At 41.2% G+C, this 25,305-nt stretch overlaps 1 protein-coding gene across 3 annotated transcripts; it reads left to right on the forward strand.

The window, feature by feature from the left end:
* Positions 1-246: 246 nt before the first annotated feature.
* On the forward strand, positions 247-25,134 carry cep192 (centrosomal protein 192). Of its 3 annotated transcripts, none has more exons than XM_035530497.1 (48): positions 247-538; positions 1,247-1,460; positions 1,720-1,830; positions 2,055-2,209; positions 2,672-2,733; positions 2,814-2,955; positions 3,119-3,234; positions 3,442-3,540; positions 3,852-3,998; positions 4,291-4,444; positions 4,735-4,946; positions 5,641-5,754; positions 6,302-6,698; positions 6,815-6,967; positions 7,051-7,115; positions 7,279-7,497; positions 7,691-7,832; positions 7,957-8,045; positions 8,157-9,201; positions 9,292-9,409; positions 9,659-9,815; positions 10,478-11,270; positions 11,456-11,604; positions 12,233-12,463; positions 12,626-12,751; positions 12,888-13,031; positions 13,218-13,281; positions 13,418-13,557; positions 13,993-14,085; positions 14,392-14,510; positions 14,620-14,805; positions 14,917-15,007; positions 15,185-15,364; positions 15,582-15,842; positions 16,091-16,212; positions 16,534-16,643; positions 16,740-16,902; positions 17,104-17,273; positions 17,479-17,602; positions 18,969-19,074; positions 19,223-19,430; positions 20,346-20,422; positions 20,513-20,608; positions 20,786-20,905; positions 21,262-21,371; positions 21,832-21,955; positions 22,266-22,324; positions 23,053-25,134. In XM_035530497.1, the coding sequence occupies exons 2-48, from the start codon at positions 1,291-1,293 to the stop codon at positions 23,183-23,185; spliced, it is 8,166 nt and encodes a 2,721-aa protein (XP_035386390.1). In that variant the 5' UTR covers positions 247-538; positions 1,247-1,290; the 3' UTR covers positions 23,186-25,134. The 3 variants fall into 3 exon arrangements, with proteins under 3 accessions (XP_035386390.1, XP_035386389.1, XP_035386391.1); XM_035530496.1 differs by having other exon boundaries at positions 247-500; XM_035530498.1 differs by lacking the exon at positions 22,266-22,324 and having other exon boundaries at positions 247-500.
* The last annotated feature ends 171 nt before the right edge of the window (positions 25,135-25,305 follow it).

Here is a 25,305-nt window from a genome sequence, read left to right on the forward strand (position 1 = left end):
TTATTTACAAAACTGGTATGTCAAAAAACACTAGGCTCTATACCGTGGTAAATTATGATGTATAAGGCCGCACTCTGATGTCAGATCGGGACACTTGAACAGCTCAGAGGATTTTGGATTAATTCCCAGTGTTTCAAACAATCCTTTTGCGATTGGTTTGTTATTTGAAATGAATGAAACACGGTGCTCCAATTAAAATGTGAGCTGTCGGTAGAAGACCCGCCCACAAAAAGAAATTAAGAGGCGGGCTCCTTCGGTTATGGTTTAACTTTGTTTTTGATCTTCCTTGGGATTATTTTACACATCTGGAAACGGTTTGCCATTGATACATCGTGACAGAAGATTACAAGTGTCACCGATAAGCAATTTAATGTTGTAGCTAATTATACAACCCACGGTATTTCCAAGTGTTGAAGTGGCAAAGGCGACCTACTTTGAAAAGATTTCTCGAGGCAGTGACTTCGTGGTCGTTAGATGCTGGCTTTCGCTAGCTATAAGAGGTATGGAAAGCTATCTAGTCAGCTAAAGAGGTGAATACGTAAGTAATGCATAAAGTCAGCGATTACTTTGAGAACTTTAGTTGGTAGTTTAGCTAGAAATTTAGCTAGTAGTAACGTAGCTACTTAGTTAGCTTGTTTGGATAATACTTGTGCGCAATCCATAGGCTGGCTCCTCCTTGGTAGAGCTATCAGCTAACGTCTAACGAGCAAGCTAAATTAGCCAGCTAGGTTAGATAACTTTCCGTTGAACTCTTAATTGAATCTTTAGCTAGCTAGTTTTAGTTAATGTGTTTACTACTACATCTAGCTAGTTATTGTATTATCTCTGCGTAAGTTAGTTGCATTACGATAGCTACCGTGCTAAATTACTTGGATATTGAGCTATCCCCACATTTTTCTGACTTGGCTAGCTAATTATTATATAACGCTAACCTAGCTAACGCCAGAGTAAGAACTGGTTAGTGAAAACTTCTCAACAAGTCTAGCTAGTATAGCATAACCAATTGTAGCACCCAAGTAGCTAGTTAACCAGAATTGGCTGTCTGTCTAAAGAAGTTTAGACTAGACAGTCAGTTGAGATGAAACAGTTTCAAATGTTGTCAGTATCTTTTGTCTGCGGTTTGAAGTTTTCGAGCTAGCTAGCTGGCTAACTTTTATTTAGACTAAATCTTTGATTTGTTTGGATACTGCATGTTCTAGTAGCAAATGCTTTGCTTTTTTCTTCATAGATGTGTATTTTTTTCCAGCTCATTCCCCATGTGATGAGCCCTTGTGTCACTGAGTCACAGACATGGATAGCTTCCGAAACCTCGAAGATGAGACGTTTCCCAGCTTCATCTCCAATGCTTCAATGGGCAATAGTGGCTGTGCCACTCTGGGCAATGTGACGCTCGGGTCCACCCTCGGGGTACCCATGGCTGCTTCTACCGTTGCTAAAATTAGAACTACAGCAGACAACAGGTGGGAGTGCCCCATTTGGAGGTTCCCAGCATTGACACTATCTTTGCATTTACATTCTTTAATGCTTTTGTTTGTCTTTTGATATAGTGTGTTAAAAGCATCTTCAAGATGCATTCACTATTGGTCAGAATTCAGTGTCATTGGAAATGTTTTTATTGCTTTTAAGTCAGGTACTTGGTTTTCTTGGGTTGTTCACATGTCACTTTATTTTAAGCCTGCACACTTATTTAAGCATAATAGATTCATCCCCTTGTCTCAGGTTAACTGATGTCCAAGCATCTTACTTGGAGGATGGCCCACTTTCTTGTATGCATTCTCAAGGCTCAAACTACGAGAAGGAGAAGTTTGTACTCAGCTTCAAAGATGATTTGTAAGTGTCAGTCCTAGATTCAGGAACTGTTTCTCTTTGCCCTATACTAATTGGAGTACCAGTATTTCATGTCACTTTAAATATTTCAAAAATATTTCCTGATCATTTGTAGGCATTTATGTTTACATACAAGTGCTTATATGCCAGGGAAGATGGAACTGGTTTAATGGACTTCTCCTGAACCTTTATGAAGTGCATTAACCTACAGTGAATTTTTCATTTAGGGATCGTGCAGATGACTTCATCGCTGCTAATCGGTTCTCAGAACTACTGGTGAAAGTTAATTTTGATGATTTGGGATGTGTGTCCAGTTCTAAGGCTTCTGTAACCAAAGTGGGACCACCTTCTGCCCTTGCCCGGCCCTCTGATTACCCCAGTGGTACCAAACCTTTAAATATTTACATATTTTAGGACAAATGTAGAGCCTCAGATCATGTTTGTGTGTTTGCATAACTCCTTAACCTGCAACTAATGAATAGCTCTGAAACTTGCATTTGTTACAACAGGGGGGGGGGATTCAGAATTGAGATGAGAAGTTCGATCAGAAAAAGTGTCCCGAAAAAGCAAGGAGCAGATTCACGGTGCTTTAGCACAGCATAAATTCTAACGCAATATAGCCTAGTTGATGGAAACCTCGCCCCAACCCCCCCCCCCCTTCTCTCTTCCTCTTTCCCAGTAGGAGAAGGTACTAGCAAGTCCTGTCTAATGTTAAACCATGCTTATGGCACTGCTTATTTTGGCTGTTTTTAAGGGACTTTTGGTACTTTTAAGGTTTTGTTTCAGTTTAATGGATAAATATAAAGTTTGCTGAACACTTGCTAAGGACAAATTCCTCTTGCAGACATTTCAAGTGGCCTGCTCACATTTTCTCAGACTGGGAGTAAAGAAACCTTGGCTGCTCAGGTATGCTTACAAGACATATGCAACCTTTTCTAGGCATCCATTTGTAGCCATAAGTTCTTAACATTTAGTGATTGTTTCAGGGTATATTGGCCCCAGCCCCCATAGAGGAAGAGTCTCCCGGGAGTGAGGCAGTGGACAGTGATGGTGTGAGTGGCAGTGTTGCCAGCTTCTTGGCAAATGAGAAGCTCATGTCACTTGACAGCATGAACAGTGATGTTTCAGGTAAATATGTATTATATAACATTGGCAGCAGCTATGATTGCTAACTAATTAGAAGGACCATTTACTGTTTCATATAGTTTGCTATCCAGATATTTTATCTGTGCTAATTCTGTGTCTACTGATCTAAAGTTGTGAGTCAATTGTTAATGATTGTAAATTTCAGATGATGACCTTGACATGGACCGCCTGCATGAAGAAGAGCTGAAACAGTACTTCAACAAGCTGATTCCACCTGCCATGCAGAGAGGCCGGGTTGAGGGACAGGAGATCCCTGCTGCTGTAAGTTACTAGAACCAATACCCAGATAGAATTTAACACACTATGGTGGTTTAAATTTCATAATTTGATTAGTGACTGTTTAAACTAGTTTGTTTCATTAGGGCATAAGAAGTATGCTGCCAAAATGTGTTCCTGTACAAGTAATTTAGCAGCTTTGCGTGGCTATGTAAAATTGTGTATTAATATCAGCACATTAACTCCCATTAGGCTCTACCTGGCAGTCAAGCTAGTTCGTCTCAGACATGTTTTACTGAACCAGATTCATCATCAAAGACCAGATACAACTTCCTTGACAAGTGTGATGAGGTATCAACCTGAACCTGCTCAAGGATTTTAAGAATGGGCATGACCTAAAATGGGGATATCCTTAATTTCAAGAATGGAGTATTACATAATTGCTTCCTTCTTCGATTTCTCTTATAAATATTCCCTAAGCAGGAATGCAAGTTTCATTCATTACTCAGGGTAAGAATGTGTCTGCATGCCAGTAAAGGGAGTACTTCACTTAAGTTGGACATGTATGGCACTTCCAAATGCTTAACTAAGTTATTGTTGCTTTATGCTTCTATTAGACACTTCTGTTTTTGTTCCTTTTGTCTTGGGCTGCATCTTTTTAGGAGGACTTTTGCATGCCTGATGTGCGACTGGCTGCCACTGGTATGGACTCCTGCCCTGCCAGTGATGAGGACACAGATGATGAGCTGGATGCCTCACAGAACCATAGCAGAGCGAGATTCCTATTGCCTAGTACCTCCAGACAACTGGTAAATTGACAACGTAATAATTTCCATAGTATTATTTTTATTACTCGTTTATAAAATAAATATACCTTTACAAATATCTATTTGAAGTTTTGTGAATTCTTTAGGTTGGCCCTGCCCGCACTGTGTTATTCTTTGCCCAAGTTCCTTTCCTGGAACAAGCTGATGCCCTATTATGAGTTTGGAGGAACATATCTGGATGTGTGCGCTTTGAAAATAATATACATTTTAGCCCTATGACAAGGTTGGATTTTCATGGAGAACCACTAAGTGATCTGTGTTGATGCATGTTAAGGTTGGTGAAAGCCATCAGCCTAATTTCAGGCCAGGCCTGGAAGGGGGGAGCTCAGATGATGAGCCTCATCAAAGAGCACAAATTCTGGATTCCAGAACCGGCATCGAGCATCGGCGCTCTGCTGAGGGACAAGTAATCGATTCACCCATCACAGGTGACCAAAATGTAGATAAGGGTGCATGTACAATAGTCAGAACTCTCCTATTCCTGTTGTAGTAGTAATCTTGAATTTGGCTGAATACAAATTTGACATTCCTGCAGTTTTGCCCCAAGTGCTTACTGTCATATTGTCTATGCTCTTAACAACCTGTGAGTCCAGTAAGGATGGCAAAGTAGCCGATTGTCTGTTTAGTATCGGAGGAAGTTTCTAACCTGATGCATATTAAATAATTTTCATAGCGAGGCTAACTCGTGGTTGATAACTGTATGTGTATTTATCTTTAGGAGATGGTGGAGGTGGTGATGGAAGCAGCGGGAGTGAAGAAGACGGAAATGATGGTGGTGTGTCTACAATCCCTCTGCCTACTGGTGTTCAGACCACCTATGATGTGCTCCGGGGACTGGGCATCGTGGGAGGAAGTGGAGCGAGTGAGAATGATCAGCTGCTCTCTCAGCTACCGGGGTTGGGCAGATCTTGCTTGGCAGGACAAAGCAAGGTAATCTTGTCCTGAATCAGAATTCTTGTGCCTGTGTATATGCATAATTCTCAAGGGAGGGCTTGTGGCAAGGGCTTTCTTACGGTTAAATATAAATGTTGAGAGCAATCCGCTGCCAACAGTAAAGCCATATCAGGAAAAATAGACAGCGAACATCCAGACATGTCCTTTGTTGCTCTGCTGTTTTTAAATTATGCAAAAATCATTGTTTAACAGTGTGATTACGTTGAGTCTTTTAGACATGGTTATGGGGAATGGCTGGCTTATCCTTTAAGTGAATGCTCACTACTTGCACAGAGACAGACATGGGTATTGCTAATATGTTTCCATTTAAAGCATAGAACTGTTTTGTATGAAACTGAAAGCTGAACAGCTGGTGGGTGACTAACTTTAGTCCTGTCGGTGTTATCAAGATTGGTGTCCTTCTTTTTAATTACCATTTTCATTTCCTTTCCATCAAATTTGAAAAAATGACAAGGTTTAGGATGCTTAATAGATTAACAAAGTACCACTTAAATTAATGTCTGTAATGACCATTTTTGCATAAAAAGTTAATGGGTGAATAAAGTGAAAGGGGGAGAACTAACATTAATATCCAAAAAAGTGGGGTATTGGATATTTGGTTTAACAAGCTCTAGATGAATGCAACCGCAATGCTATTCTCCACTTATCAAGATCTTTGGTCTGTTTTCAGATGGGAGACCGTGTGTGCCCAGTTGGTACTGGGGAACCTGAACCTTCTGTTCAAGGACCTGTCAGCCTTTCCCCAGTTAACTGGAGTATTAATCAGGACCGGCAAGAGGCGTTTGTGAGTTCTAAATAAGATGCTATATTATACCTATTGGATTAAACTGCCATAAAGTAAATTTGATACTTTTAGGATATCTAGTGGGTTTGTTTTGTTTTTTTATTTATTTATTTTTAGCATACCCATATCTACTAAGCATTAAAAGATGGTTAGACAAAGTAATTATTAGTTGAATCACTGTAGAATATTACTGTAAATAATGTGCTGAGGAACTGAGCTCTTTTGTTCAGTAAAATATAAGATTCTACCATAAGCATAACTTGGATCATTATAGCATATTACTAAGTTGACAGGTTAGCTTTAGTTTTTAACCTAAACCAAGTGACCAAATAAATACAGAAAATTCCACTTGTAACTGGTCTAGCCAAGTTGAAATCAGCCTTGTTGGTGTCAGTGAGTTTGCCCCTTTGTGAATTATCTGCTTTTTTTACACTGCTATTTTTTATATTTTTTATTGGGTTTAATTTGATATTGTTGGTCATTTGTGAAGCATCCTTTTTAAATACAGGTTGACTTATCTTCACCCTCCCAATGCCCCTTTTTACAGGATACCATGGATAGTTCACACTCAGGTGCAGTATCTCTAGAAGAACGCTTTGATTCCATATACCTTAGGGCTGGTGCTGACCGCAACCTCCAGGATTCTGTCTCAGTTCCTCAAGGCACTCAGAACAGTTTCCACATCTTGGGCAAAACTCCTGTTGGAGAGAGTGAAGTAGGGGTTGACCTTGGGCAGACTATGGACTTTAATGCTTTAGGACTTCGTGGAGGCCCTTGTGGAGACTCGTTCAACCTCGAGCAACAGCCAAATGTCACTAGTAATGAGCGTCCTGGAGACTCTCTGGAGGCAAAGTACCTTTCTCAGAGCTTCCATCCGAATGAAGGCGGGCATAGTGATATTTGGAATCACCGCTCAGATGATGTGGAACTAGAGTTCCAACAAGGTATGATCCTTCACAACTGATTTTCTGTTCATCAGTATAGCACTGTGTGTGCCTTTTTTTTTTTTCTCATAAAAGACATTAGGATGTCATGCATATGAAGTGTCTTCATGTTTTAGGTGCAAATGCTACTCATAGTGTTGTCTACCAAAATGAGGAGGGCAAGTGGGTGACTGATCTTGCCTACTACTCCTCTTTCAAAAAGGAGATGGAGACAGATATGCCTGAGAATATTGCTGCACAGTTGGAGTCAGAGGATTTTGTTGGTGGCAGTAAGTACAGGGGAATGTTGACCTTATGCCTAACAATTATTTTACTGTGTGTCGGGATATGTCACCGTTTTCACGCCATGCAGGTCAGGTCATGGAAAAGATTATTCAGGATCAAAAAGAGTTTGAAAAGGAGCATCAGTTCATGCAGGTGAAAACTGCTCACTTTTCTTAATTCATCCTGACAATATAAACTGCCCTCGCAACTGTTCCTTCAGCCATAATTCAAAACAAATCTGAACTTTTTAAAACTGATGTTTCAAACTAGAGGTCACAGAGTGGAGTCACAGAACCTTTTCCATTTTTCCTGATAGGAGGAAAAAATTGAAGCAGTTAACACTGGTACAGCCCTTGGTGATACCTCTTGGAAAGTCCCCTCTGGTAGCTACATTTTGATGAGGGCCTCCCAAGTTTCCAATGAGTTTGAGAAGGGGGACCAAAGTTATTTGCGCATTTCCCTGGGGGAGTTTTTTCAGCAGCGCTCTGAGGCTCTGGGCTGTTTAGGGAGCCGTGCTGAGGACAACATAAAGAGGGTGAGGACCAGTAAACAAACCAAACTCCTCAGTGTTTGTCATTATAGCTCAGGCTGCATAATTAATACAGATAAATCATTTAAATGTCATGCTCCTTTGCAAAATGCTAACAAGCTAGCTCTGGCAAGTAACTAAATAATTCAGACTGGCCATGAACATTACTAAAAAAAAAATTTTTACTCCCCTCCTTCAGCCCTCATTTGGTTATGTAATCAACTCTCCAGAGAAGAGGGAGCCCTTTGCTCTGCTCCGGCCTTCTGATTTCTCTTCCAGGGGAGGCTCTGTTCACAGCGACACAGTGGATCTCAGTGATACTGATGAGACTATGAATCCTGGTATGAGGTCAAGTACTTTCCTGGAATCCCTAAGAGTGCATTTTTATAAACATTATTTTAGTTATTTATGATCAGGGGTTTATGAAAAAAAATGTTGACTGTCCCCCTTGCTATCAAACTTTAGAGGATTTGGAGAAAACCATTGAACCCACAGCAGCTGAGCTTCACCCAGCGAATGATTCACTTCCAGAGACAACTGGAAAAAATGTCCAGGTCTGCTGACATTCTAAACACTTCACCAAGCTATTTTTGTTATAAATTATATATATATTAATTATATATTTAGTTTGTGAAAACCTCTAATTTTATTTTATTTGGCATTAGATTCCACCTGTGTTGTCACTGGGTGATGAGCAGAGTTCAGGCCTCAGTTCTGAATCACCCAATTCCAGCAACAGCCTAACGCTGAGCATTAGCACAATTGCTTCGGCAATTGCAGATGCTTCATTCAGTTCTGATCCAGCCCAGCTTGCAGCAATGATAATAGAGTTGTCCAAAAAGGGTCACCCAAAACATGGTCAGCGGGCAGGGGAAGCTGATCAGAACCCTGTTCCTGAACAAGTGCTTCAGGACCCTATGCAGAAAACTTTATCCCTGGGTGACCTGAGTGCTCTTGACATGGAGAAATATCTAAAGAAGGCTGAGGTGTCCAGCAGTGACAGTGATTGTTCCAACTCCCAGTCCTGCCTTGACATCCTGAGCTTGGCCGACTCCAACAGGTCGACACAGACACAGTCTCTTCCCTTGCAAAATGAAATTGGTGTTCATGTTGAAGATTCAATCTCAGAGAGAACTCAAGTAATAAAGAAAAGCCAAGTATCAAGTGTTGTATCCAACCAGTCCAATGGCACTGTGTCAGAAGTTAAACGGTCAGATGTGAAGAGAAGTGCAATTCCTCGGCCAAAGACCAGCATTACAACAGCCACAGCAAATCCAGCTAGGAGATCGGTCTGTGCAGGGCAGCCACTGACATCGTCAACCGTCAGATCCAGACCTGTGGAAGTCAAGTCCGGGGCTGAAAGAAGCAAAAGTGAGGGCCCTACAGCCACTCCGGCGAGAAACAGAAGTTGTCTAGAACCCAGGGGCAAAATGGGCACCGCTCGACCACAGGTGTCTGGCGCCTGTCACTCTCTGAAAGGGAATGGCTCCTCAATAGAGCCTTCTGCCACTCCAAAGACCTCTCCTGCGGTTCGAAGCAGTCAGCGTCCCGAGCTGCCATTACCAAGGAGCTCACCGCACACTCCTCGGAGCAAAAGCTGCACGGGGCGACTGGATGCATCCACCACAGAGGAGGAACATTCACTGAGGAGCCCCTCCCAGGCTGTGGGAAAAGAGAAGCCAACAGCTGCTCAGCAGAATCCTCTCCAAAGTACTCAAAATAAGTTTGGCAAGTTTGTATTGATGTTACTGTAAAATGAGCGTTTCTCTTTACTAAAGTAGTTTTGTGTTGCTTTTAAAGGCTCTCCTGAGCACAGTGCCACTGGTGGTGTGGAGGTTGGCCACTGCTCCTTCAGACCATCAACCTCTCCACTCACCCATTCAAGCCCCAGTCAGACTTTACTGCCTAGTCGATATGGGTAAACTGCTATCTTTATTGGTCAAGATTTGTGTTTAAGTAGTCAGTAGTATAGAGAACAGAGGTGAGAAACTGAGTTTGCAGAAGTTCATGTTTGGAAAGTATAGAATTTTGTCATTGATTACAAAAAACTGATTTCTATATAAGCATAGCTTGGCCCAACAAATTCAGTGGTATGTGAAATGAACTCTTCTTGTGAAATTCTGTGTGGTTTTTAGTTCACACTGACTTCATCTTATCTGCGTCACAGGGAGCTGTCTCCGTCCTCCAGTGCTGATGTGGGTGAGCAGAGTCCTGGGGCTAATCCCCTCTCACCCCAGTCTCACTTCCCCAGTCCATCTTTTAGCAGGCTTACCTATCTCTCTGTTAATGAGAACACTGTACTGCCCACTCCGGATCAACATAAGGTGGGTGCAAGGTCAGACTAATTAGCATGAAGACTATGAGAATATGAAGCCCAAAATTGAAATGCATTGCATTTTGTTTTGAAGCATTGCCAAGTTCTCTTGTTTTGATTTTGTAATCTCTGAGGTATTTGTGGTGTTTTGCTTCTTTTGGGGATTTGAGTATGGGTGTTCTGAACAAATTAATGAATTTGTTCATTTATTTGTGTAGTTGTCTGCTTCATTATGTAAATGTGGTAATGATGGCTTATTTTGAGGTGGTTTTTTTTGGTTTTCTGTGCAAAGATGCATTTCCTTAAGGAAAGTTAAAAAAAAAAAAAAAAAAAAAGTGCATCTGCTCAGCCTAATATTTATTTATTTATTTATTTATTTATTTATTTATTTATTTATTTATTTATTTATTTATTTATTTTAGAATATACAGCAGAATTCATTATAGCAACCATGACAATTGGTCAGAATTAAGATCCATATACATGTCAGCAGGCATTGCTGTTTTCAGCATGTCATAGCTCATATGGATGATGATGATTTTGAGTAAACTTGAGCTTGTACCAATTGTCAAAAATATACAGTAGTTTAAAAAAAAAAATGTACAAGCCAGAACATCAGGGATGCAGCTGGATTCACTTGGTTTATTTGAATATCTTGTTTTGCCTTGTCAGAAAAATAACTCCATGACTCTGAGCACCACCATCATCAGAGCAAGTCCCACTCCACCAGGGGACCCTGTTGACACAAACGGACCTGTCCATCAGAAAACTAATGCAGGCATGGTTGTCTCTTTAAAGAGTCCACAATCTCCTTGTCATACAGAAACTCCCTATCTGATCCAGAAGGCCTCAGAACTTTGCCCACGTAGCCAAAGTGAGTGCAACTTCTGTGAAGACTACACAAGTGAGGGTGGGACAGGGAAATACCAAGCTGTGCCTGGGCTGAGTCTGTACCCTCAGGGTGACTCTGGTTATTCCAGCAACCTCAACATCCAGCATCAGCCTGGCATTATTGGGGAACAGGGTACCAATCCATTGCCTAATATCTCAGGACCAGGGACTGAAGCTTTCTTCTGCTCTCGCTATGTTCTCCCCTCTTCCACCTACAAACCTGAAGACTTGAGATACAGGTTGACCACCCAGGGTGCTTTGTCAGACCTAACATCTGGTTTGCCAACTCTTCTAACTGGACGATCAATCTTTAGCACGCAGCTAGCACAGCAGTACTTTAACACGGAAGGGCCTTCCTCCTACCATTTAGGAGCCCTGGCTGGACCGTATGGTTTGTCGGCTGCCATACCTAGTGCCAATCCGCATATTGGGCATGCACATGTACCTGGGCCAGCAGGTCTGTCATCTGCCTACATGAATGCTGGCCAACACCCTCATCAGTACCCCCTAAGCAAACCTTATGGACAACCCATTGTTGGGGCTTGGTCTGCAAGGGACCTGGCTGATCTCACAAGTAGGTGTTTATTTCATTATTGGAGGGATTTTTCTTTTTAATTTTTTTTTTTTTTTTTTTTTTTTTTTTCCATTTTGAAATTTTAATGAATGTAAATGGTAGCGTGAAAAGAGCTGCTTTTGGTTTTGCTTTGTCTTCTGATGTCATCAGGTTCTTCTGTAGTTAATGGTTGCTCTGTTTCCTAGGCCAAGTGGTTGTCCCAGAAGAGCTGAAATTTCCCAGTGCTTGCTGTGTGGGCATTGCATGTCAAACGTCCCTCAGCATTTTTAACCCCTCAGAGCGATGGCAACAAGTTGTCATCTCCATAGCAAACCTATCCATCGATGGAGAAAAGGTTGGATCATTTTATGTGATTGTTAATCAGAACTGCATCTGTAACTGACCCACATGAATTGGTCACTTTGGTCACAATGAACATTTCGTTTGATACCCACAACTGTTCCCAGTCCTTGAATTTGTATATAAATCTTTAAATGAAGACCACCTTTAGCTCTTTACATGTAACCTCTTGGTCTGGCTTGGAAAGAAAGAGAAGTGACGCCACAGTAACCAACACACATTCTGCTAAGAGTGTTGGGTTATACATTGGCTTTAACAGTAAATATCTGCCTAAGAGCATTGTTTGGTTCCTGGTCTTTGACAAAGAGAATTGTAAAATAAAGATTTATTATTCATTGCATTATGACCTGTTAACATTTTGCAAGATATTCTAAAATAATTTAACAGGATACTTGTACATAATGCTTGATTTGAGAACATGTACACAGAATATGTGCAAGTTGAACAGCTGTTGCTTTATCTCTCTAAAAAAATGCTGGATTAACACGTGACTGAATCTTATAATATTTGACCATTTGAACACAGCTCTTGAGTGACCAGAGATCATCTTTGTTTGACTTCACTTTGCTTGCAACTGTAAGTCAACCAATCTTAATGTAACCTTATTGCATTGCTCTTTCCAGGTGGACTCCCTCCCATACCAGTGGCTGATTGTGAAGAATAAGACCATAATTGGCCCCAAGAGTACAGAGGAGCAGAAGGTTTTGTTGATTGCTCCTAGGGCTGGCCTGTACCAGTGCACTCTCAGCGTGTCCTCCTGGCCTGCCTCTGCTGAAAGTGAGACTGTGGCACATGCTGAAGCCTTTGCCAAGAAAGTGGTGCTTGTTGCTGTGGCAGAGAACCCTGCAATACAAGTAAGGGTGTTGGGCATATCAAACTTAACACAATTTGTGCAAGAAGAAAAAAGCTGAATATAATCAGTTTGGTAAAAATGAAATTTTCAAGATTTCACCAGAACAATGACTTCTGGATGTGGACAACTATGGAAGATTAACACTTTAAGGTTCTGTTGACAGGTAGATATTGACAAGACGGGATGTCTGGACTTTGGAGACATGACAGGAGGCAGCGTCAAGGCCCTGCCACTCAAACTGGTGAACAGGACTCGTGCCACTGTGCCCATTCGCTTAGTTATCAGTGCGGTTAGTGAGAACTTTCAATTTGCTGCTGTTAGTGTGAGCGGTGCAATTCATTCATCTCTAGTTATTTTTGCCTCTTGTAGACTGGAGTTTAAACACTGAAATGTACATAAAATGTCTGATGCTTAATTTGTTCTAGAATGCCTCAGCCTGGCATTGCTTCAGCTTCTCCAAGAGTCCTCTTGCTATGACTGGAGATGGCTCTGTCCTTTCTAGTGGGAACTTGAACCCTGTTTCTGCCCCATCAGTCATAAATCATGTGATGCACTCCAGCTATGGAGATGTAAGTGTGTAATGTGCTTCATGCATTATTTGCATACTTTTGGACGTGTTTTGGGTTTAGCTTTTTCACCTTTTTGCTTTTCTGAATTAACATGGTTACAGTCTGTTTTTGTTAAAGTGCATGTTGGTTGTAAATTTAACAGATGGCTCTTCTAAACTGATTTACACAAACCTTTTATCTCTACAGAATCCAGATAGCTTCTTGGTGTGGGTTCATTTTAATGCACCTCAGAAGTTCAGCATGAAGTCTGGTATGACTCATTCCTTTTGATAAAAATGTAGATTGCTTAGGACTTGCAAATGTTTTTCTAGATGTCGCACAACAGTAGCATCATGGCTGTTTCAACAACCAATATAACACTAGATCTACCATGTCATGTGGTACAGGTGAGTTAGGCCCAGCAGATGATTTCAGTGCTCGAGTGGATATCGAGGTGGACAGCCCTGGCCCCAGTCGTGTTATCCAAAGTGTTGCCCTCAGGGCGAGGTCAGGGACAGCCAGAGTACATGCCCCCAAAGACCTGCAGGTGAGATGTTTTCATCCTACCTGACCTGGACCTAGTTGGTAGTAGCTTCATACTCATGTTCTGCTTCCCTCTACATCCAGAGAAAAGAGCGAGTGAACAAAAGTCTGGACGGGGTATAACTTGTCTGAAATGGTCGATTGGATTGATGTTCACTGTAGAAAAATCTTAAGAACTTTTAAATCCTGTGTGTGAGTCAGATGGGGGAGGCCACAGAGTACAGGCCTGACATTAGAAGGCACAGGTGTACCTTCTTTGTATAGGATGGATGGTGTGGGGTTTTTTTTCTGTGTAAATATAATGCCTTTAGTCTATTCTGGTGTAATTTGAGTCCAGTCAGCAAGATGAATGAAACATGTTCATCTGATTTCCATAAGATATCTGGGAATATATTTTTGTTTGTGCCTACATTCTTTTGCTTTTATATGCGCTTTACAGCCCGTTTGTCTTCAGTCCCTGTTGGGTCAGTCAGCCAGGCAGAGTCTACCCCTGAAGAATGCAGGCAATATTGATGTCCATCTCCGAATGAAGGTACAATTTCTTTACTAGCATTTGAACCAAACTGTTCAGTTGCATTTATTCAGCAAACGTCCGCAGCACTGTCATGGTCCATAAATCTTTGGCCCCACTGCGAGAGGCATGGCGGAGGGCCTTTTTAATGTATACAACTTGGTTATAAAATTTCTGATTTCCTCCCCTATGCCAGTGGACCAAAGCTTCTAAATGCATGCGATTAACTTATTTCAAGTAACTGGTAAATCCATTAGCATGTTTTGTAATATCACATAAACATTTGTGGATTTGTGTGTGAGGAATCATCTGAGTTATACTTTACAGAGTAATGATTGTAACAGCAGCTTCTCAGTGAAGCCAGATGAGCTCATCTTACGAACTGGAGAGGAACAAAATGTCATTGTCACTTTCACGCCCCAAGACAGCCGGAAATGCATAGAGGGGTATGCCGCTAGTCACTTGTTTTAGTTTTTAACTCTCTTGGGGTTCAAACTGACTGTGCTTGGCAGACTGCAGTACTCTTTAATGGAGTATTCATCTTTGTTCTCCCAGTGTACTGACTATCTTCGTGCTGCCCAGCGGGCCACAGTATGAGGTTGTCCTTAAGGGAGAGGTTGTACAGGGGAATTCTGGGAATGCGTCAACTACACCTGTCACAGTGCTCCATTCTGAGGTGCCACCTATCCTCTCCAACAAACAGTTCATGTCCTGGGGAGGAGTCACTCTGGGTAGGGCAGTGTAAGTACACCAGATGCTTACCCATGAGCATCTCTCAAGAGATATCGGAACATGGAGTTATATAGGTTTATTCAGAGAAACAAAGATATTAAGAGTATGTTCCTGTTGCAGGCAGCAGAAGCTGGTGTTGAGGAACAATTCTCCCACTGCCTCGCAGCAGCTCCGCCTCCTTATAAGAGGTCAGGACCAGGACTGCTTTCAGGTTGGTTGCATGTAAGATGCATTTGTGTGATTTGGTCACTAATCTGTGCTTAATTTTCCAACTACATAAAGTAAATATGTTAAGCAATTGATTGAGGATGTATAGTAACTCAAAGGTCTGCCAGAGTAGATCTTTTACTCTTCTGGGAAAACTTGCTTTTAATTCTCTCTTCTGCAGTTGCAGAGTACTTTTGGCCCTGATGAGCGGTTGACTCGGAATAGAGAAATGTTAATCAAGCCCAAAGAGGATGTAGTAGTTCACCTTCTCTTTGCTCCTACTCGTGTTGCATCCATGCTGGCCAAGCTAGAGATCAAGCAGTCTGCTTTGCGAACCTCCCACCCAGGGGTTAAATTCACAGTAGGTTTTAATTATTTAAAACCTTTCAGTTGGTATCAGTTATTCCTGTTTACCTTAAATAAATGACTGGGAGTAGCCTTTCCCATTTTTATTGTACAAGACTTTACCTATGCACTCCATGTGCTGTCCAAGGGTGGTTTTGATCGATTACATATTTTCTTAGAATTTCTAAACCATTAAGTCCATATTCTCACATGAAGTGTTCTACCCTTTTGAGATCCCTCTGTCTGGATATGGTGGGACAAGCAATGTGATCCTGGAGGATGTGAGGAAGTGCTCTGATGGCTACGTAGCCACGCTGAGTGGTGTTCAGGCTGGCAGGGTCAGCAAGCTGTGCGTCTGTGTGCGCAACACAGGCTCTCGCGCCGCTTTTGTCAGAGCCGTCGCCTACATCGACCTGGAGAAGCGCACGGTCATGCAGTCTTCTGCCATCAGCCTGTCACCTTCACAGTTTGTGCTCAAGGAGAGGACTCAAGAGGTGCGTTGGTTCGCAAAAGGAAAGTTTTTTTTTTTCCTGTGTGTGTTTATGTAAAATCACAACTCCCCCAAAGCCCTATGATGGATTTCAGGTTTTTCACAGGCAATAGTACTATGTATGTTTTAATTGAAATGCCTTCCCCCATGACATATGAGGGCATAATTTATTTATTCTCTCTGGAAGTGATTTTAGTGACTTGGTGGTGTTGGCTATTGATGACTGTATTCGTCATTGTGCTGTGTTGGTAGGTGATTACAGTGGTGATGAAGGCATCTCGTAGGGAGCAGGCTCTCTGCCAGTCACAAAGTGCCGTCCTTGCCACTGTCTGCCTCTTCTGTGGAGACGAGATATCTCGCCAGCAGTTCAGGAAGTCAGTAACAGTTCCATAAAGTGATTTGTTTATTTTTTTTAACAAAAAAATGATGAGTCGCTTCAAGGGCCAGCTTCTCAAAACAGAAAATAGTCCATGTTCTTCATTTAAAAATGTTAACATTTTAAAAAAATATTAATTTAATTACAAAACCTGACACTTTTTTGATTGTGTTGGGAGAGGGTTTTTAGCTTGAAGGTTATTTTTTTTCCAGTCCTGAACACATTTAATGTCTGTCATCTTTCCATAATGGTGATATGAGACTTGTTTGTTTTTTGCTTGGTGCTGGCTTGCTCACCCCCCAAATCCATCCTCTCCTAGGTTACTGCGCATCAAACCTGAAGCAGGGAAAAAAGTATTGTCTGAAAACAGCTTGTTGAAAAACATTTCCTTTGATGAGCCTTTCCTTGGAGAGGAGCTTGTTCAGGAAGGTAAGACATCCTGTGTTTTGATGTTCAAAGCTGCATTGTTACTCAAAGAGGATGTGTAATTGAATGAATGTTTCTCACTGTGTCTTCTTTATCCAGCTTATGACCTTCCCCAGAGGCCAAATGAGGCTCAACTTTTCTATGGCAACATGAATAAGGTTATTCTGTCCCTCTTGGGCTCGGTGGAAATGTCCGACTCAGGAGAGAGCGACCACACTGAGTGCCTTAAGCCATCTCAGCACAACATTCCTGACTCGGACAGGTACAACCTCATGAGTGTTACTCCTGCCCATAACGCGTCCCTTGGGGAGGAGTGAGGAGTTAAAAACAGACAAATGGCCCTTGCTGTTAAATATTTGGTTAGAAAAGCAACTTTCATACTTGATTCATTTTTATTTTGAACCTCTGTTAAGGTAAGGTTTCCCTAGTAGTGATAACTATGTATAACTGTTTTTATCTTCAGTGGATTGGGGACATCGGAGCGTCAGTTTAGTAATGTCTCCCTAGATGTGCTGCCAGTGAAAGGGCCACCACTGTGCATCTCTGAGCCTGTGCTAAAGCAGCCTGAGCCTCGGGTGAACCACAGCTGGAGCATCCAGCCTGAGCAGCTCCTACTCACTGCGCCTAGCATCAGTGAGTTTCCCTGCATACTCAACATACAACACACTGGTTAAACTGCAATTACAGCTGGATAACGTACGTACAGCTGAGCTAAACAAGCTTAAACGTAAGGTTCGTTTGGCTTGTTTTTGCCTACAATTGGTAGACTTGTCCATATACTGAGTTGTCATATTGATCATAAGGTTCTCATAATGTCTGACTTGATAATTACCTGCAGATGGTACAGCTGACACCAAGCATATGCAGATCCGGAACCATTCAGATTGTGAGATGGGCTTTGAGCTGTCCTGGCCAGCTCATTGCCTGACCATCACTCCTCAACACGGAGTCATTCAGCCCAGGTATGACTTATGCTGTCTCTACTTGCTTCGTGGCACACGCACACACTGCCTGGCCAAAAAAGTCACCACCTGGATTTAACTAAGCAAATGGGTAAGAGCCTACCATTGGATAATTATTGCATGGGTGATTGTTTCAGCTGGCAACAAATTATTTAACCCTAACTGATGCAGAGTAGCTTCTCATTTATTAAACAACCATGTCGAAAGACACATCCTGTGGTCGTGGAAAAGATGTTAATCTGTTTCAGAAGGGTCAAAATATTGTCATGCTTCAAGCAGAGAAAAATATTTAAGGAGATTGCTGAAACTACTAAAATCAGGTTAAGAACTGACCAATGCATTATTAAGTGGAAGGACAGTGGGGAAACATCATCTTCGAGGAAGGAATGTGGTCAGAAAAATCTTGAATGATCGTGATCGGCAATCGCTTAAACGTGTGGTGAAAACAAATCATAGAAAAACAGTAGAACTCTGGGATATATTTAATAGTGAAAGTAAGAGCATTTCCACACACAATGCGAAGGGAACTACTGGGACTGGTAGCTTTAAGAAAACCCCTTGTTAGGGAGGCTAAACAGCTTCAATTTGCTAGGGAGCATAAAGATTGGACTCTGGCGCAATGGAAGGTCATGTGGTCTGATGTGTCCAGATTTACCCCATTCCAGAGTGATGGGTAAGAAGAGAGGTGGCTGAAGTGATGCACCCTTCATGCCTAGTGCCTACTGTACAAGCCTGGGGGGGCAGTGCTATGATCTGGGGTTGTTGCAGTTGGTCAGATCTAGGTCACGTTATGTGCCCAAAGAATGAGGTCATCTGACTACCTGAACATAGCTGAATATACTGAACATATACTGAGGTTATTCCATCAATAGATTTTTTTCTTCCCTGATGGCATGGGCATATTCCAATTTGACAATGCCAGGATTCATTGGGCTCAAATTGTGAAATAGTGGTTCAGGGAGCATGAGACCTCATTTTCACACAAGGATTGGCCACCACAGACTCCAGACCTGAACCCCATTGAGAATCTTTGGGATGTGCTGGAGAAGACTTTGCACAGTGGTCCAAATCTCCCATCATCAAAACAAGATTTGGGGGGGGGGGGGAGGAAATGTTGACATTGCAGAAGCTTGTGGAAACGATTCCACAGCAAATGTGTGCCATAATCATAAAGGTGGTCCAACAAAATTAGTGCGTGACCCTTTCTTTTTGGGCTAGGCAGTGTGTAGATAGATATAGGTAGATGGAGAGTCTTATTTTTTTTCTTGCATCTCATTTTTTATATTTTTTTTATATATATATATATATATGTATATGTATGTATGTATGTATGTATGTAATCCCAACCCTCTTCCTCCTCTCCTAGGAGCCATTTGCAGGTTCTCATCAGCCCAAATCCCTCACTGGCTACAAATTCCTCCATGCTCCCTTGGATTGGCCAGATCTATGTTCAGTGTGACGATCAGCAGAAGGTATTGGTCCATAGAGTTTATAAACTATACGGTCAATAGAAGCCAAACAGAGACTGCATTTCAGAAGATTACTGAAGGGCCTGGACATGCATGAATGCCAGTTCAGATATTTTCCTTCCAAATGGATGCGTTTTCCTCTGCACTGCAGTCCGTCCGAGTGCAGATCCGTCAGGACCTGGCCATGGACACCTCCACTGCAGGCCCTTCCCCAGACCGCTCGCTGTGCCCCCTGCCTCCCCATACAGAGACCCCTGCAGGCCCAGGTCTGAAATCCCAGAACTGCAGCCCACAGCCACAGGTGGAAATTAAGAACCGCACTCTGGTCTTTCCCTCCACCCTTTCAGGAGAGTCCTCAGGTAACCAAATAACAATCACCTTGCTTTTTTCTTTTTTTAAACGTGTCTGATGGCGTATATTATTCAATTTGTCATTTACATGTTCTGCCACATTGAAGTTTTGTTTTGTTGACTAGGCCAAATTCACTAATGTCCTGTCTTGCTTTTTCAAGCAGTGCATGTACTTAGGGAGGGTGCACAAAATATTCTATGTCAAGACATGAGTCTGTTTGGATATGTGAAAACGTATAGCAAGGGTTCTGTTGAACAGCCCAGTCTTTGGGGTCAACACTTTGACAGTCCACACTTTTTGCTCCATTCCACCTCCCAGCTTGCCTGCTCCAAGGACCCTCAACACCTTATACAGATGTATTGGGAGCTAGTATGGTTCCCAGAAGCTAGAGTGAGGTCCCCAGATTCCTTTGACTCCTTGACTGTCTATCTAAAGTTGATTTAGTTTTAAGGGGGAAGTGAGCTAGTCGTTTGTCTGCTTCAGCTATCAGCACTTGGTTTTCAGTGCTGAGGATCCAGGCCTGAGCTTGGACAACCAGTCCATGATGCCATCTGTTGTAAAAAGGGAGATGCAAATTGTATTTGTTGCCATTATTGCTGTGGTGTGTGTGTGAGGTGTTTTTTAAAAAAAAAACCTCAAAATCCTCAAGTGGATATTGCTTTAAGATTTAAAAAAAAAAAAATTTAATAGCAAAATGTATTGCTTTTTTTTAGTTCATTGTTTCATTTTATGTCTATGCTAAAGTTTAAAAATAATTAATTAATTGCTATATTCATAATGGTGGCTGAAACTTGGTTAAGGCTGAATAGGGCACAACCCCCTATTTTGGTAGGTAGGACTAGTTAATTTCCTGGAAACATATGGGCCTTTTAAAATTAATTAATGAAGGGGTAAAGGTATGTCAGTGTTTCTCTTATTTCTAGAATGTTGTCTAGAGGTGGAGAACAATGGAGAAGAAGTGAGGTGGTACCTTTCATCTTTCGCTCCTCCGTATGTCAAGGTGACTTGGTGGTTTGTTTTTTTTCCCTCCCTCATAGCCTTGATTTCACATTTTTGCATGTTTGTTAAAAATTCTCTTATGCTGCCTCAGGGTGTAGATGGTAGTGGAGATGTGTATCGTGCCACGTATACCGCATTCAGATGTGAGAGAGTGTCTGGGATGCTGGGTGTTAAAGACAAGATGCAGGTGAGGCCAAAAATGCTTTTCAGTCCTATTACATGCTGGCCTGTAAACTCCATTAAATATAACTTTGCTAGCAAATTTAATGCTGTACCCCACACAGTTCTACTGTACAAAAATACAACCAGTAAGTAACCTTATGGTGCTCGCTCATTTTATTTTTTTGGTGGTGGTGTTTTACAGGTGCCAATTGTATTCCTCCCACGGGATGGGGGAGACTATGCTCAATTCTGGGATCTGGAGTGCCACCCGGTGGCCAAACCACAGCAGAAGAGCCGTGTCCGCTTCCAGCTCTGTGGCATGGTGCGTCCTTACCTGTTATTTCCATGCTATTTTATTAAGCCAAGGTGACATCCACTTAAGGTTTTAATGAGTCGCACAAGCATCCATAACTGGTGGCAAAGTGTTAAGGAGAGTATTGAGTTTCTGGGCCAAAATGTTCACGCTCTTGGTGAATGGGTATTATTAATTGAATTAAATGTGAGATTTCTATGCCGTATAATTGTTCTTGTATATGACAACGTTTCAGGCATTTTCATTGACTAGCATTAACAATCTGTTGGGAAAGCTTTGAAACCTCATGTGTCATTACTTATAGTAGTGTTGTACTGAGAGGCAGAATTGCAGAGTATATTGAACAGAATTGTTTGGTTTTGCAGGGTATAAGGGCGAGTGCAGGGCACAGCCATAAAGACGACTGTACTCTAATTCGAACTGAAGGCAATGTGAAGAGCAGGAAGCGAGTGGAGTTTTCAGGCCCTAGGGCTGGGTAAGAGATGTGCATTGCTGCTGCTGATGTTACTGTGTAAAGCATGTTTAGGCACACGTGTATTACATTGCACACAAACCTTTACTCGTCTTAATCTTAAAACCAGTGTTTGCTTTGGTATGCAACAATAATCTTAAGAAGTAGATTGGGAATAGCAGGTACTTTTGTCAGGATCACTTGTCAGACTTCTGCTGTTCTAAAATTAGAAGTGATGAACCAAATGTTTGTGCTAAACTGGTGTTAAGTTGCTGTTAACATAGTTTTCTTTCAAAAACTAAGTTTGAGAAACTGGTGTTAATTTGAAGATGGCAATTTCTGGTACAGCTGTGGTGAGAATAAAGCCAATAGGTTTTGTTAGTTATTTTTTTCTTTGGTGCACTGAAAGCTCTTAATTTGGAGCATTTTGACTGATTATTTGGCTGCTATTATTGAGCTGTTTTTTCCCCCCCCTGTCCTGAAGCATGGAAGCCTCCAGACGAGGAGTGTATGCACCTCAGAGCCTCTACACGTTCCCTGCCACCCGCGTGGGGGAGGTCAGCACACTGAAGGTTAACTTTCGCAATAGCTCTTCCAGTATGCATGAGGTGAGTGAGTGCAGAAAGTGTCTGGTTTTTACATAATGACCGATGCACAGAGAAATGCTTTGTAATGGAAAGCATCTTGTGAACCTAACATCAGAACCAACTCAGTAGCACACTTTTTATGGTCTGAATTAACTGAGATTTTTGTTGGAGAGATACACAAGTCAGTTTTCCCCTTGTGAGATGATTCACTGTTTATTAAAACTCCTAATTTGTTTACCGCTAATTAATTTGATTACCATTGCATGGGATTTTTGCCGTCACTACGTGTGTTGCATGCCAATGATATTAAGCTTCTCTAATTGACTCGCAGCTGAGATTCTTGAGTCCTACAGAGCCTTTCTACATCAAGCATTCCAAATATTCCCTAAGGTGAGTTAGTCTATCGTGCTCTCATTTTGTCCACTCTCCATGCCCCCCCCCCCCCCCCCCCCCCAACCACATGTGTTCCTTCTCTTTACCTACACTCAAACATTCTTGCTTTGTCTTTCTACCTTTGAAGTTGGTTGGTAATTTTTTTTAGTAGTAGTAGTATGCAGTTGTGCTGTAATGTATGATGTCACTTCCTGCTGCTCATGCCTGGTGTGAGGGCTCTTATCACTTGAGTGGACCCATCAGGTCAAGTTGCAGGTATATAGTGCAGAGTTTGTGTGTTGTGTGTATGAAATTCTTCATGCAAGCATGTACACACTGCATACGGCATACCTATTTATTTATTTATTTATTCAATGTAAACTGTCTGTTCATGCAGTATCACTTTCCATTTCTCAAAAAAATAAGATGGAAAAATTGCTCAATTTTATTCCATCGAGCCCAAGAGGGACTATTATTTTCCCCCATTTTCCTTTTAATATGGTGGTGTTTGTTTTGCCATATTCAAGTTTTTTCCTGGATCTGGTGCAAGTGTTGGTGGTTTACGTTGCTAATAGTTATATTGTCTTTCTGTCTTTATTCATTATAATGGTTTAGATTAAGAAATGTAATTTTAGTTGGAATATCATACTTTAGCCCATCAGTGATCACTTTTTCCACACATTAATGTAAAGGTGTGTGTGTGTGAGACATGCCTCTGAATCTCCCTGATCATTTATGTTCCCCAGGACACAACATTACATCAACCTCCCTGTACAGTTCAAGCCAGCTGCGGTAGGCCAATTCTCCGGCTTGCTTCTCGTTCAGTCAGATGACGACATTGAACTCAACATAGACCTCACCGGGGAAGCTGTACCCTGAGCCAGCATGCTTAAGATGCTCAGTCTTTCACTTGCTTTGAAGGTTATTGTGAGGCACAAAGAGGAAAATTTGATTTTAGAAGTGAATGTTTTAGTAAGGGCTCATCCTTAGAGTTCAAGTGCAGGATGGACGGTGAATGAAGCATATGGTGTCCATATTCTACCGAACTGGATCACATGGTGTGCCTGGGGCATGTTCTATGATGCATTTCCAGTTTTTGATGTCCATCACAGATTTAAAAATAGTAATCAAATGTTTAAATTGGAGATTTGACTTCATTAGTTGACAGTTGCACATTTTGTACAATACACTGTAGATGTATTTATTTTAAAATCACTGTTCTAAATAAAATAAAGATTTTCATATTTAGTTGTGTTTATGTAAATTGTACCCATAACATTAAAAGTACATCACTTAGATTAATTAGAAGACATTTCAAATACACTTCCAAAGAAAGAATGACTGACGTATTTGCTTATTATTGCAAATATATCAGTGGAAAGGGAAATTAATGGACAAATTAATTTCTTTGGAAAAAGGAACATGTATTCAGTTTAGAATTCTAATGTGGCTTTTAATGGATCTAATGGGTTTCAGAATTGACACTTGTTGCTGGCAGTATCTTTGTTTGTTTATAGTATTTTTGGACTTATGTCTACTATCCTTAGATAAGTTCTCAAGTCATTCTGGATAAGATTGTTAAATGTCATAAATATGACTGCCATAATGTAATGCAGTGTAATTTAGAATTAGTTCTTTTAATGACTAAATATCATTAATAGAAAAATCAACTTCAGATTATTGATTTGCAAAATCTTGATGAAAGCATACCATACAATTAGTGCACAGTAGGTCTAAATACACTGTGACAACTCATGAAGTACTGCTAATGAACTTGCTGTGTGCAATCACTAAATCTGTAATACAGGGTTCAACTCCAGACTTCAACCTGTCTTATTTCTGATCCATTTGAAATTGAATAAAAGAAAACCATATCTTTCCATATGTAAAATGCATAGATCTGGATTGTGTAATTACTAAGCATCTTTTCATGAGAATGGTGTGCAGACCTGGAGGAGGCTTCTGCAGCCATGTATACAGCTGTATGGTAGCACTGGGGACTTCGCTGCCATCTTCATGGTGGCTGAGAAAATCAGTAGTATACTTACTCCAGGAGCTTGTGCATTTGAAATGTCTTAGTTGCATTTAGCTGTTAGTTTGAAGAAACCAGCATAGTTGTAATGAAGTGTCAATACCTGGGTGCACTATTATGAGGAAAAATGGTGTTTCTGGAAGGGTACCTATTGCTTCTCATTGAAAATTTGTTTATCATCAGACAGAAATGGATTTTCTCTTTTTGAAGACCCACCTAATATACATTCCTTGACATTTCCTGAAAGACAGCGCAGCTGGTAAACCCTCATGGTTTTGGCCTGTTATCACAGCAAGACCTTAGCATTTTCGCAGGACCACTGTTGCACACACACAGCTCACAAGTGCATTGTGTTTACAGACATCAGTGCAAACTAGGCTTGTCCAGGCTCCTCAACCTATGGCTACAATATTCAGAAGGCCAGTTTACCAGGGCCATTTAACATGTGCTCCCACTGTGGTTTTGACCTTTTTATATTTTTCATTCATCAATTATTTTCACTCTTGTATTGCATTTTATGCTCATAATTAATTTCTGTTCAGTATTAAGGAAAGCTCACACTCTGGCCTATGTACCTTTGTTGCAACCCCTTGCAAGCTGATAACTCAAGGTTTAATAACTGAACAATGCAGAAAGCACCAGTTTTTAACTGTTGGTCATGTTTTCTTTACTTTGATGACAAATGAAAGGTGAGAACTCCCATATTAAGACTTTTACAATTTTATATCTGAAGTGCTTACTTTGAAGATAATTTATGCTGAATAAACATGTTTCTCGGCCATCAGCACTAAATCTTCATTAAGATTTTGTGTGTTTCTTAATCAAAGCTAAAATGACACCAATATCCAACTCTCATAGGTAATAACTCATTTGGTGACATCAAAAACAAATTGAGCCAAATGAAAGATCTAAAGAGTTTAAACCATTATAGACTGATTAGTATTAAGTTGCTATTGGGTGGGAATTA

The sequence above is a fragment of the Electrophorus electricus genome, chromosome 10 (assembly GCF_013358815.1).
Source record: "Electrophorus electricus isolate fEleEle1 chromosome 10, fEleEle1.pri, whole genome shotgun sequence".
NCBI classification, from domain to species: domain Eukaryota; kingdom Metazoa; phylum Chordata; class Actinopteri; order Gymnotiformes; family Gymnotidae; genus Electrophorus; species Electrophorus electricus.